Source organism: Mya arenaria, chromosome 3 (assembly GCF_026914265.1).
Source record: "Mya arenaria isolate MELC-2E11 chromosome 3, ASM2691426v1".
Taxonomy (NCBI): domain Eukaryota; kingdom Metazoa; phylum Mollusca; class Bivalvia; order Myida; family Myidae; genus Mya; species Mya arenaria.
This window is the reverse complement of record NC_069124.1, coordinates 1,509,392-1,524,479: the sequence shown is the minus strand read 5'-3', so window position 1 is coordinate 1,524,479 and position 15,088 is coordinate 1,509,392. Positions and strand designations below refer to the sequence as shown.

The 15,088-nt window shown below is 34.2% G+C and overlaps 1 protein-coding gene across 2 annotated transcripts; it reads left to right on the top strand.

Moving 5' to 3' along the window:
* The first annotated feature begins 3,536 nt into the window (after positions 1-3,536).
* On the top strand, positions 3,537-14,373 carry LOC128229330 (AN1-type zinc finger protein 2A-like). 2 transcript variants are annotated; one of them, XM_052941197.1, is made up of 10 exons: positions 3,537-3,679; positions 4,585-4,627; positions 5,746-5,797; positions 8,396-8,527; positions 9,055-9,215; positions 9,746-9,871; positions 10,166-10,271; positions 11,461-11,543; positions 11,763-11,850; positions 12,570-14,373. In XM_052941197.1, the coding sequence occupies exons 1-10, from the start codon at positions 3,625-3,627 to the stop codon at positions 12,615-12,617; spliced, it is 894 nt and encodes a 297-aa protein (XP_052797157.1). In that variant the 5' UTR covers positions 3,537-3,624; the 3' UTR covers positions 12,618-14,373. The 2 variants fall into 2 exon arrangements, with proteins under 2 accessions (XP_052797157.1, XP_052797158.1); XM_052941198.1 differs by having other exon boundaries at positions 12,444-12,579.
* Positions 14,374-15,088: the final 715 nt, after the last annotated feature.

The window sequence follows — 15,088 nt, the reverse complement described above, 5'->3', positions numbered from 1 at the left end:
AACATTCTGTCAAAGTAATTAGCACAACTTTTTAAAAATAGGGTATTATCTTAGATTTTTTTTACTTTTTAAGTGTTCGGTATTTGTGCCCTCCGCAGAATTTGAAGGCTGATTTACTGTCTATTAAATGAATGATTTGATCACAAAATAAATGAAATTAGTGCTCCTATTAAAGAAGTACGTTTAAAACAAAGAAGTGAGCCTTGGATTGATTCTGATATATTGGACCTTATAAAGAATAGGGATTTTTATAAGTATAAGTTTAGGAAAACAGGCAATACAGATTTTTACAAGCTCTTTTGCTCATTTAGAAATAAAGTTCAAAAAGCTGTTAAGAAAGCCAAATCTGAGTATATATGCAACAAACTAGAAGAAAATGAACACAATCCAAAAAGTATGTGGTCTCAGTTAAAAGATCTAGGATACAGTAATAGTAAATCGTCACCTAATGTAGTTCTTAACATAGGTGACAAACTGTGTTTTGACGCTAAAACAATAGCAAATCATTTTAATCATTTTTTGACTACGGTCGCATCAGTTCTGGTGGAGAAACTGCCTGTTGCATCAAATTTGTTCAGTGTTTCATCTAGTGTTTTTCAAATGTTCTACAAGCAGGGAAACCCTGAGTCAAAATCCTTTAAACTACATACTGTTTCAGAGCAATTTGTCCTGAATGAATTATCCAAACTAAATTGTTCAAAAAGCACTGGGCTTGATGATATTCCTGCTAGATTTCTAAAGCATACAGCTCCTTTTATTAAGATACATATCACATTTTTAATAAATAGTTCTATTGTTAATGAAAGCGTGCCAAATGACTTAAAGAGTGCCAAGGTCAAACCGCTTTTTAAGAAAAATAGTAGGTCAGAAGTTTCAAATTATAGGCCTGTTAGCATTTTATCAATTGTGTCCAAAATTCTTGAGCGAGCTGTCTACACTCAGCTGGAATCCTTAGTAAAAAATGGTTTGTTGTATGAATATCAAGGCGGGTTCCGTGGTAACTACTCTGCCGACTCCTGCCTAATACACCTTACAGATTATATACGTAGACAATCTTCTAAAGATTTATTTACTGGCATGATCATGTTGGATCTGCAAAAAGCTTTCGACACAGTAGAGCATGATATCTTATGCCGAAAGCTACAGGTCTTGGGTGTGGAGTCGGTGGAGTGGTTTCGCTCATACCTAACCGACAGAAAACAGTCTGTTCATGTTAACAATACCAAACCAGATTCTGATCAAGTTGTGTGTGGTGTACCTCAAGGAAGTATATTAGGTCCTCTGCTGTTTTTATGCTACATTAATGACATGAATACAAGCATCAGTTCTAAATGCAAACTTATACTTTATGCTGATGACAGCGCTATCTTATTTTCTCATAAAGACCCTAATATTATTAGACAAGTTCTTGGTCAACAATTGCAAAAATTGCAGCATGTTGTTAACCGAATGCATTCTTTTTGGCTCCAAACGTAAACTTGGCAAAATAGGGGATTTCAGCATTCAATGTAATGGTCATGAAATCAAGTCTCAAGATTCAGTCAAATATCTTGGGTCAATTTTGGACTCTGATTTGTCAGGTACATCTACTGTGAACAATATTGTTAAGAGGGTTAACTCTAGAATCAAATTTTTATATAGACAGCGTGAATTTTTAAACAAATCTCTTAGGAAAACTCTTTGTAATGCATTAGTTCAATGTCATCTTGACTATGCTTCATCATCTTGGTACTGTGGCCTTACCATGAAGTCTAAAAATACACTCCAGGTGGCACAAAATAAAATTGTTCGTTTTATTAATAATTTTCATTGTAGAACCTCGCTTTCAGTGGCAAGTTTTGCTGATCTTGGTTTTTTAAATGTCGAACAAAGATGTAGACAACTTAGGCTAAATCATGAACACAAGATATTTTATGACAAGTGTCCAAGTTATATGAAGGATAATTTTGCCAAATGTAACGAAGTTCACTTATATGGCAGTAGATCCAACTTAAAATTTTATGTCCCACATAATGGTGGTTTTACAGCAGCTTCTTTTTATTTTAATGGTATACGGGATTGGAACATGCTTCCAAATAACATCAAAGACACAGAATCAAAGTATGTTTTTAAGAAATTAGTCAAAACTCACCTCTTAAATGAGATGGAGAAGTTTGAAAATTCTGTCTTTTTGTATTCATAATTTGTATGTATTAGATAAATATAAGTGTGCTTTCTAAGAATATGCACAATTTTTATTATATAGTTGCTTTGGTAATTTTTAAATATTCCTTAACTATATGTATAATTGTGCGGTATATTATATAATTATGTGATACTGATAGTAGTTTATTTGTGATGAATGTCATATATTAATTTAATTCATCTGAGTATATGATATAATATTATATAATACTGTTCACTAAATCATTAAATGCCAACTTTAATTCCTTAGACATGGACCCCGTTGCAAATAAGCTTTTGTACTTGTGCAAATCTATACGGGTTATCCTGTGCAATGCCATTTATTATGTTAAACTTTATTTGGTAAAACTTTATTTGGTAATAAATTAGATAGCTTTATCATTAACACCAGAAGTAATACTTGTTTTAGTAGATCTAGTATTATGTATTTCATGTTAAACATTCTGTGATATAACTTATTAGGACTCTAAATATCATGCAAATATGTACAATATGTGATATATCTTATATTGATGTAAAATGTACTGTTATTGACATAATGCACGAATAAAACTACTACTACCATTACTACTACTACTACTACTAGATAAAAAGAAAGAACTATCTATATCTAATTTCATTCATTAAGGAATGTTTGACGCTTCCTAGTCTAGGGCCTATTTGACCAGGTTCTATTTGACACGAACGTCCCCTGCTGTTCATCTCCTGCTTATTGCACTGGGGTCACAATTTCCTGTGTATTTTTTATCGGCTCTATTGTCGACTGCGGGGGCGAAAGATACGGGATTCAAAACCCTGTTTAGTAATTAAGTCTTTTTACTTGAGAACAAATCATACAAAGTTACCGTTTCGTAAAATGGTGCCTTTGTTGTGTATAAATGCCTTTTAAAGAAAGTAAACACGTACTGTACTTCTCATCTGGGAGTAAGATTACATGTCCCAGATCTCATTTATTCAATTTGAGAACTCTATGAATGAAGTCCTTGAATTTTCCCTAACACATGTATTACATACGGGGGTTTTCACTGGTGACTCTTACAAATAACATGTCAACATTTTAAACACGGCTCGATGGGAATGGTCGTAGAAAGGATTTCATAACCAATCACAACAGAAGTGACCTGGTCCGCCCGGGAATCGAACCCGTATCACTGAACCGACTGAGCTAACCGTGCAAAATACAATATATATATACACACACACACACCCCCCCCCCCCGACTTGCCGGACAGCGGTTTTAATACCCGTTTTAGAACATAACGTTTTGCTAAATATTTTTCGTGAATATTCTATTTCACAACGAGGCTAAGTTCCATAAATAGAATTAAACTAACCTATAAATAGAACTAGAACTTCCAATCTGGCAAGTCATTCCGTGATTTTGGCGAAAACAAGAGTCAGAGGAGAAAACAGTAAAATATCCATCTAAAAGAAAAGAAAATGGAGTTGCCTCACCTAGGAACACATTGCCATCAAAAAGACTGTAAACAACTTGGTGAGATTGTCTTAATTTTGTAATTGTTTTTTATCTGTTCATTGACTTTTTGTTGTTGATATTTTTGTATCAAATATTGTACAGTACTGGATTCTGTTCTCATTTTTGAATTAGATTATTCTATATAAGTGGGACTTTTGCCTTACTTGATTAACAGTGATAAAAATTCTATGAGCTATTTTCACTGTCAGGAAATAAAGTGAATTCGAGTTCGTGTTTCGAACGTCAGCCTTACAAACAGGTGAAACAAAGCTGCAAAGCTAAATACTTTCTTTATAATGCACCAGTCAATTGTAACCACGGCCCCCCCACAGGTCCGGGGGTATACCAGGGATAGCCCGGGAAATGGGCCGTGTTTTTACCTTCCAGGTGGCCCCGCAGTGCCGGGTGATTATGGTGGTTTTGTGTTCGCAAAAATATAGCGGGGAATAGGCCTAACCTAAGGTCCCATGGGTGCGGGGGCATTTGGCGGGGATTTTACTATCTGTTCGTCGCATAGCGTGGATTTTACCCGGGTTTGGCTGGACCGGAAGTCAAAGTCCCCGCTATTCCCCAGACCTGGGGGGGGGGCCGTGGTTACAATTGACTGGTGCATTATAAAGAAAGTATCCTTGAATGCTCATTATTGCAGCTTTGTTTCACCTGAAAAATTCAGCAAATACAACGCCAACAATAACAACAATTACCTTTATTTGCCATGGGAACATTTGTTACAACAGACTATAAAGTTTGATAAAGCATTGGTAAACAATATGGAAGTGAATATAACGTAACAATACATTAGCTTAGATAATATGTCTATGCTAACAAAGTGAAATTATTACGCAATGTATGATTTTGTTATAGATATTTTGTACCATGGCAATTGTTTAACTTGTTTATAAGCTATATGATTTACATTTCAGATTTCCTTCCTATGAAGTGTGATGCCTGCTCCATGATATTCTGGTAAGTTTTGTTTGTGTTAAATACAAGAATTTACATTCATAAACATTTGAACACCGTTAATACGAAATCGTAGGGACCCAACAAATTACTTCAATAAAGCGGTGTTTGGATAAACAATTTTGCGCAAATGACAGCGTTCGCGAATTATAGATGGCGTGAAATACTAAGTCGTGAAGATTGCAATGTTGGTTACATGTTACCAATATGATACACTCGGTTTGAGTTATCTTTTGTATACAAAAATATTTGTTGATTTAGTGTTTAATAATTGACAAGCCATGTGGAAAGTGTGCTCATCAGTATGCCATATGCTTCGGCGATTTTTTTATTTAGGTTTCATTCCACCCTCCACTTCTTTTATTGCGTCATACTTCTCCTAGTAGCTTTTCCAATTGTGGCGCCGTTTAGCACCCTTCCCTTTTATTACCGATCCAGATATCCTCGTGGGTTGGTTACCGGATTCGGATTGTTCGGTAACGGGTCAAGTGAGCAATGCGGCGATGGAATCTGATAAGATAGACATTTTCGAATGATATTCAGATTGTGTTAACAAGCAGTTATATACACACCACGTCACCCAAATGAATCGCTCATTTTCTGACATCGATGTTTGTAACATACGCGTGCTCAATGCCATTCTTTAACAAGCGCTAATTGTGCTCCATTGTCACCTCAAGCCAATGCCTGAATGCATTCGCAGTATGGTGTGAAAAACTATGACATGATCGAGTTTGATATAAGGATTGATAAATAGGTGTGAAATACCAAATCGGGACCGTAATTTTTTCTTCGGAATAGCGATTATTTTGGACAAGCAATTTCGGATTAAAGACCAAAAATTTAATGAAACAAAGTAGTAAAATCGGGACCGAAAAAATAATTTTGAAATAGCGATAATTTCAGATAAAATGTGTTTGGAATAGTGGTGTTCAACTGTAGTTACATAAATTATAATATATATGTAAGTTAAAATAATTAAAATGTCTACAATAAAAAAAGGTCAAATGAACGGTTCCATATTCTGATTCCTGGTACTATTATACCATGTTCATGTGTCTGTTTATTGTCCAGCTATTATACCATGTTCATGTGAAAGTTTACTACCCATCTTTTTTCAGCAATGACCACATCCACTATGCGACCCATTCCTGCCCAGAATCATACAAAAAGGTATATTTACCATGAATGAATTCCTACTTATTGATTCTACAATAATGGTTATTTTTTAATAGCAGTTCAAAGTGTTTTTGTCAAATTAAAATGTTTTTATTTTCTTGAATAAAAATGTACAAGGTGTAATTGTTTTTTTCAGTGTAAGATCATATATATTTCACTTAGTGAGCACAAAAGCTATATTTCACATGTGGCAAAGCCTTGAGAAAAATATTTACTTTGGTGTACAAGGTGTACAGTACTATATTATGATCTTGCATAGAAATAGGTTTTTTATTATATGCCTAAAAGGACATTGCTTTGCACATGTTGGTCGATCAGTCAGTATTTCAGTAAGTTGGTATTAAGACCAAAGTTTGAACGAGTGATAACTTGACAGTGCCTTGACCTATGGTTCTCAAACTTGACTTGGAGGTTTGACAAGTAGACATATTGACCTGGAATGCAAAAAGCTTGTCTGAGAGATAACTCAACAATGCCAGCAATACCTACATGTAAGATCCTCAAACCTGATTTAGGTTTAGCAAGATCAGTGGATGACTCCTATTGATTTTCAGGTTTCAGGCTTAGACCTATGTTTCTTAAACTTGACATGGAGGTTAGGTGTGACCAGTAGATGGCCCCTAATGATTCAGGTCACTATAAGGTTAAAAGGTTTATATAACCGTGAACGTTATTTTTTTTTCGATTGATAACTTGATAATGTCTGCATGAGAGTCTAACTTGACATGGAGGTTGGGCATGACCAGTAGACGACACCTTTTGATTTTGATGTTTTCCGGTCAAATCAGCTGGCATTTTGGTCCATACATATTTTATTAAATTGTTCAGATATTGCTGACAACATGGTGCTAACTGGGGCACAATGATTGACAAACAAAAACCGAAATACTGACATTTTCCCTTAAAGCTGCTCAAATTATGCATTGTATTTTATTGTACTTGTTTGATAACAATGTTACCTTTCTTTAAGTAGACTTTTTCAACCCTTAAAATGTATTAATCTTTTATTTAACCATACATTATATATGTATATTTTCCATTTGTCTTTAAATTGGAAATATTATTATATGTAATCAGTATTAGTATATAATACATCATGCAATTTTTTTATTTTTACACTATCTAAGTATACACTTGTGATAATGACTATGATCATTTCTAACTTCTTTCTTGCTCGTTAGAACAGTTTGGCATTTTATTTAATATGGATATTTGTGAAATTTGATTAAAATTTTGGCCAAAAGCATGTACTTTTTGCTGATATTGCCATCAAACGGAAACTGAAACTGATATTAATACTAATAATTCATCAAACTTCTGTAAAAAAAACAGGTGATTCTTAATAGAGAAAGGAAGCAAAACAAGAAAATCCATTTGAGTTTTGACATTTGATATAAACAAATGTCGTAAAGACAATTAATACACGTTTTGTTTCCCTTTTCCTTTAAAAAGAGACTTGTGCTGAAACAGTATTCCAATGTTATTTAGAAATAAATTATTTTAAAGTTTTGACATTAAATCTTTTCTACCTGAATCAAACATTGCATTCAATTAATTTTGATGAAATAATATAATGTAATACTTTTATTGCTATGTTTTGCCGAGTTCCATGCTTTTATATCTGATTATCAAGTATAACTTTTGTATTATAATTGTCTTCTTCTGCTATGGTCGGAGGGCTCTTACTTAAGAGTCATGTGACACTGTAGGCGTAGCCTTATCGCTATCAGCGTGGTGTCAGTTGCTTGTGAGCACTCATGAAATATAACTTTTGGTGCTCAGTTTAATGTTTTGCTATCTAAACCTGAAAACAAATATTGTCCTTTATATATATTTTTTTTATTTTTAGAATGAGTACTCTTGTATGATCACTCTGTTGTTTGTATAGATAACATGATAAGGCTGTGTGATACATTTTAAACAAGTTTATATAAACTGTATGGTTATCCAGATAAACCCAAAGAAGAACGACCAGCAGCTGTTCATGGACATCAGCTTAAATATTAATTACATGACTGTTGGGGATTATGGTCGCTATAAATAGGTTACATGTAGAAACAGCTTGGGGAAATCATGTAATGGCAAGTTCCATTAACTTAATTAGAAATGCTTTATAAAGCCCCAAAGAATTATATAAATATGTTATTTGACAAACTTCATTTGTTTAATTAAGAGACTCCCAGTGTGTGAAATTCTTCCCTTTCTACACAAGTGTGTCCACATAAAAAAGTTATGCTGTGACCATGAATAAGGTTATAGTGTGTAAGTTGAAAGCACAGACTGTTTTTTTCATTATTCTACCTCAACAGTTCAAAAACTTAAAATCCTTATTAGTTATATTAGTTATTTAAGGTTATTTTTTAGGAAATTCAAATAAGGATTTAAATAAAATAAATACTTATTAAAAGGAAAATTTGTACTGAAAGATTTCTGTAGAAACACATTTTAAAAAGAAAACTTACTTATAAATGTGATTCTCAAAATTTACTATGAAATAAGCCCACTCATTCTCTCTTCCAGTCAGAATATAATTTAATATGACTGCATGGAAATGGACATTGTTCTAACTTGATCACCATTTGTTGTAACCAGGACAACCAGGTGCCTGTGTGTCCACTATGCAACAAGCCAATCCCGCTGAAGAAAGGGGAGGTGCCAGATGTGGTGGTAGGGAGACACATTGACAGTGACTGCCAGTCAGACCCCGCCAAGGAAAGAAGAAAGGTATGGGTGAGCAGGGTCACAGGTAGATGTGTGGAAAAAGTCCTGTTCATCTGTTGTTGTTTTTAAATCATGTCAAGAAAAAAAAAAAAAGTTATGTCCCTTGATCAACTGGGAAAACAGCCATGGTGGACATATGATTATGGTACTCTAGTTTAGTAATTCAGGAGAGCAACTGGTTTGCATTTTAGGATGAAAAGAATAAATTTCCAATTTGAACAAAAATCTTGCCATCTTTTTATGCCCAACATGGCTGCAATACTAGGGGTACAGTTTGATTACTTTAATTTTTAAATGTTTTTTGGCATTCGGGTCAACATTTTCAATAAACTTAAAAGATTTATAGAACTTGAAATAAAATTCAAATAACAGAGTTATGAACCATGAAGTTAACTTGCTCTAATTCAAAATTGATATTTATTTCCATTCCTCCTGTGGACAATACCAGTCTGAGAAACAAAATATAATAGAATCTTGCCTTACCTGTTGTCTTGGAAATGCAAAATAAACTTTACCTTGTCCTACCTCAGGTTTACACGAACAAGTGCTCAATGAAGGGGTGTAAGGTGAAAGAGATGATACCGGTCAAGTGTGACAAGTGCCAGCAGAACTACTGTCTACGCCACAGATTTGAGGATGACCATCAGTGTGAGGGATTTGAAAACACTGGCAGGTCCATGTCCAACACTGGGTAAGTGCTTCACAGTTACTGTAAATTACTGTATATAAGACGCTCACATAAATAGGATGCAAGCACAAAAATATGAGTAAAATCGGGGAAAAAACCTTTAAACCTCTAATACCATAGATGAGATGCAGTGAAAAAATTTCAATATCAGCAGCCACCATATTTGTTTTGACAAATTTTATTGAAATGGGAAATGGCAAAGGTTATTAAATAGTAGAGCATATATGTGTACATAAATGTGAAATAAATTAAAATAACAATAGCATGAGTCGTATAAATAACATTTATAATTCATTGCACTTTAAACTAATAAACTACAATGACATTCTGAAGCATGAACATTTTGCAAAATGGATGTTAAAACAATCAAATTGGAGCCTATCTAGATTTTACAGGGAACACATGCAAAATTTAGAAAGGATACAGTTACCTATTTAATCTACAGCTTCAGCTAAAATGTTCAGCTAAAAATGTAGGCTTATGCTATACTACATGTGTAAACCTTTATTGATATTTGATATGAACTTTTCTAGAATGGCGGCCCTGTTCCGCTCCAAGCCTACCTCCTCAGGCTCCAGTAAGACCAAGGCCAACAACCAGGCCCCTCAGAATCGGGCACAAAACAACCTCACTCGGGGACTGGGCTCCGAACTTAACAGGTATGGGTGATGTTGGAAATTTGCATGGTGTGGTATAATGTACTTACCGGTATGTTTTACTGAAAATAGCGCCGTTATTATTTTTTAAAGATATGTGATGATGAAAATGAATAATAAAATAAATTTAATAAACCAAATAATGGTTTACCTAATATGGCTATTTGATGGTTCCTCTGATGTTGGTCTTTCATTTTATAAAGAAATATTGTTCAAAAAGAATTTTGTCAATTTGGATTTAAGACAACAAGTTGACAGATGCAGATCCCTTGCATAACAAGTTTCATTTATTTTCAGACAAAGAGAAGAGAGAATACGCCAACAACAACAGCAGCAGAGACAAGACGTGCAGAGATCTCAGACTCAGGCAGAGAAGCAACTCAGGGCCGCACAGGCTGGGCTGGTGGGTACTTAATGTATACAGCTGAGTTAGAGTCATACGGCCATGGAAGCTGATTGATTATTTTGCCTTTTTTTATGGGTTTTTGCTGTCTTGTGATGGAATTTAGTTTGAAGGCTGATTAGCTGGACAGAAATGCATAATCTAGTACATTTTGCATGAGTTGTCTTTGGTAGAGATCTAATCTAGACAAGGGATCTAATCTGAACATAAAAAATATTAAAAGGGCAAAGTGTACAAGGCTGTTTGATGAGCTCATCTGTTGTATGGTGAAAGTATTTTTGTCATAACCTTGATGTCTTTGGTATCGGCGGGTGGTGCAAAAACTTTCAGCTTGGCTATAACTCAAAAACCATTCCAGATAATGAATAAAACATGGAACACATGTTGCCAGAAACCTATATGTACAGCTAGGCCCATATCTCTGGCTTTAAATTTTGTCAGTTATGTCCATTTATAGTTAGACTAAACTTGACCCAAACTTAATATCCTTCAAGATATTTACATGGAACTTTGGGCACATGTTTTAGTGATAAAGTGCACATGTGTAGCAAAGCCTTTTACTCTGGCTTCCATTATTGTTAAGTTATGCCCCTTGTTAGTTGAAAATTTATGCAAAAGCTTAAACTTGGCTGTAAGTTAATAACCATTCAAGATATTCATTTCTCATGAAACTTTTTATACATATTACCTGTGAAAATAATCACATGTGTAGCATAACCCATAGGCCTTTACTCTTGTTTTTATTGTGTTTAGCTATGTCGTGTATGACTTTAAAGAACAGATGAGCATTGCGCTCTTGTTTCTCTTCTACCATATTGGAGTGTTTTCTTTGATTTTGCCTTTACATTGGCCCCCAAATTAGAGCGGTAACAAGTAGGCAGAGCTTTACAGTGCTATAACTATCCTGAAAATTAATAACATCACTATTAACTTTTATGCATTATTGAACATTGACAACATGGTTTAAAACAGTTACTGCGCCCAGGACCTTTCTGATTGATATTACATACTTGCGCTGAAGTGCTTGTGTAAAATACAGTATAATTTCAAATCAAGGGTGGTTGTCGCAGTTACCAATACTTGTGTCAGATGTTGTTTTCTGCACAGTTCTACAAGTTATCTTTCTTTTAACTGATTAAAAAGTCACCTTCGAATCACATTTTAGATTCCAATTTATACTTATTTTCAGTCAGAGGAAGAGTTGATGGCCCGTGCAATACAACAGTCCTTGTCCGAGACCCAGCAACCAGCCAACACCAACCAAGGCGAAGGGTATGTTGCCGCATTTCAAACGCCTGCTTGTCTGTTTGGTTCTGACTGCACTGTATAGAATTTAATTTTGAACTGTAATCATCAAAGTATTTGGCAAAAATGTAAATTAGAATTGATGCCAAAGCATTAAAAGGTATGCCATTAATACCAAAATAAGACAATGTAAACTGGGAATCTGTTAAAATGTTTGACATTAAAAGGTTCACCATTTTGATACAGGATAAGCCAGGAGGAGGAGGACCGTTTACTTGCGCAGGCGCTGGCCGCCAGTGAGGAAGAGGCACGCAGACAAAGAAATAACACTCAGGTACGGCCATATGTTAAACAACAATATTGAGTTGTATTGCCCTAGCCATGTTGTGGATAGTGTGGGTGGTTGCTGTAGTTTAGGTGTTGGTGTTTTGCAAAATCATAACTGTTGGCAATTTCTCTGAAAATATAAACAATATACATGAAACTTGGTACACATGTTCGCAATGATAATATGCACATGTGACATGTGTAGCAATTCTCATTGCTCTTGCTACATGATTTGATGGGATACACACAATACCATTGGTAAACTGTAGATTGGGATTTGATGGGATACACACAATACCATTGGTAAACTGTAGATTGGGATAAGGTTGTATGATCCTAGTTGAAGTGAATTGCAACTTTACAATGAAAATGAAATCACTATTTAATATGTTTATCACATTGTATCAAAAGGTGTTGACATGCATTTGCAATTAATATGTAGATGCTTACTCTCTTGGAAGAATCGACGCCTTGTAAAATATCTTTGTCCTTTGTTATAATATGAACTATGTCCAAATGAAAACAAAAACTTAACTCATATTTCCTTCTGTGAAGAAGTACCACTTTTCTTTCATATATTTTTTATATTTCCTTAAACAGGAGGAAGTTATCATTATTTCCTAGTGTGTTGTCAGCCCAGCCCTTCATCAATCCCCATCCCAGATTATTCCTGCTTCAAGTCAAGATGTGTATCACACAATCCAGCAACTGTGTTTTCCATTGTAGAGACCAGTCACCCAGGCAACGGACAAGAGAAGCTGCCACTTGTCGTGATAGGGAAGAAAACACTAATAATTGTGGACTTTGCTAGTTGAAATTGCGCACTTCGGCTGATGAACTTCCGGACATTCACTGGGTAAATTCAAGACTTCTGCCAATTGAAATAAAAGTCTTCAACTCAGTGAAATTGCAGACTTCTGCTGGGTGAAATTGGATTGTTCTGCCGAGTGAAATTTCCAGACTTTCACAGGGTGAAATTCAATGAGTTATATGTACTTCTACACACTGTACTGTTTCATTGGTTTGGAGCACGGCTACACACATCTACCTTACTTTGTTGATAATGTTATTGTTGGTTGTTGATCATTTTATAAATGTTCTGCTGATATGGGATGGTTGCTTTTAAAGGAAAGTTTTAATTTTAAGGTATTGACTATATGGAAGAGGATATATTTGGTCAGGTTATATGGTGAAATATTTTTTAATCATATTTTTACATGTGTATTTTCTGTATCAAGATATCAATGATAACATTTGTTTTGTTTATCAAACAAAGAGTGTTTGAAAAATGATATATTCATTTAAACCTGTGAAATCATGTATTTTGATGTTAAGATATGTTTTTATGAAGAAAGAAATTACATGAATATTGTTCCAGCTTTTCCTCTATATTCAGCATTTATATAGACTATTTAAGTTCATGACTTTTTTGAGATTCATACACTTAAAGACAGGAATGAACACTTTCAACAATCTAAAAATATTTTTCTCATGTTACAGAGAATATCTTGTGTGTTCATTCTATATATATATATATATATATATATATATATATATATATATATAGTCGCAAACTGCAAATCCCTCTTTGAAAGCTTTATTATATTCAATGAACAAGTTAAATAGAAAAGATCCTTTCTGTCCGAGTCCATGATAATTTTCTAGTTTATTTCTGTCTAATCATCTACACAGTTGCATTATTTCTTGACTTTTCAGGTAAAATGATATTTTAAATTACAAATAAATTTTCCATCAAGATACACGCTTCTAACTCTTAAGCATTATTCTATGTATTTTTGATCGAACAGAGTAGGGCAATCATATGTATTTCCCTGACTTTAAGACAACAATGCAAGTAAGATAACATTATATATGATAAACAAATAAACCAGATAGTATGATAATGTGGTATATATATACTGGTATATATATATGCACTACATGATCATACTATTGAGTACCTTTGTTGCTATCTGCAGTGTTACTAAAATACTTCAATGATTTAATTTAAATATTGTATATCATGAAACAGGAATTAAAATAAAATCTTTTTTTTTTTTAATACAATCATATATAGCAAAACTTATTGTGTGATATCTACATAAGATCTTTAAATGTGATTAAACATTTTATTCTTTTGGTAAAGAATGTGCTTCTGAATATATCAAAACCTAAAATTTTGAATCTTGGATTTTGGAAGTATTTTTGTGATATTGGATCCTGAAATGAAAAGAAGAAGAGGTCATTGGGTTGTTCATAATACATGACATGATTTTACGAATGTGAATTTCATTAAATGAAGGATACTTGTTTAACAATAAGTTCAAAATTCAAAAATGGCGGAATGTATGATTGATATCTTGATCTGTAATCTTTGTAAACTTCAAATGATGGGGTTGAATTAGTGCAAATTTATGCTGAACAGTAATCAAGTTCTTTTTAATCTATAACAATGTTTTACTCTCTGTTCTTTGTGTCATTGTAAAGTTTTTATTCATGTTATTTTTAAATAAAAAAAATATGATATGTACTGGTATTTTCTCACTTTAGTACTCTAGTGCTATTGTGATCGCCCTATGTCCATTGTTCGTCCTCCATATCCCCTAACCAATGATTGTCTCATTGTGGCTGCCCTATGTCCATTGTTCGTCCTCCATATTCCCTAACCAATAATTGTGCTATTGTGATCGCCCTACGTCCCTTGTTCGTCCTCCATATTCCCTAACCAATGATTGTGCTATTGTGATCGCCCTATGTCCCTTGTTCGTCCTCCATATTCCCAAACCAATGATTGTCTTATTGTGGCCACCCTATGTCCCTTGTGTGTCCTCCATATTCCCTAACCAATGATTATGCTATTGTGATCGCCCTATGTCCATTGTTCGTCCTCCATATCCCCTAACCAATGATTGTGCTATTGTGATCGCCCTATATCCATTGTTGGTCCTCCATATTCCCTAACCAATGATTGTGATTAATGACTTCTTTTCCGAAACCGCTTTAGCCAATTTTATCAATGCTTACAAAAGTGATATATTTATGTGATCATCTTTAAAGAATCATATGGTGAACTTATTTTGCGCCATGTAAGTCTCTGGTTGCAATGGCAAAAAAAACAACCAAATGCTTACATTTTTAGCTCACATGAGCACAAAGTGCTCAATGATGAGGTCTTGTGATATGGGACTGTCTGTCATCCATCGTCTGTGTCAACATTTTCCTTCAAACAACATCTCCTCTTAGAC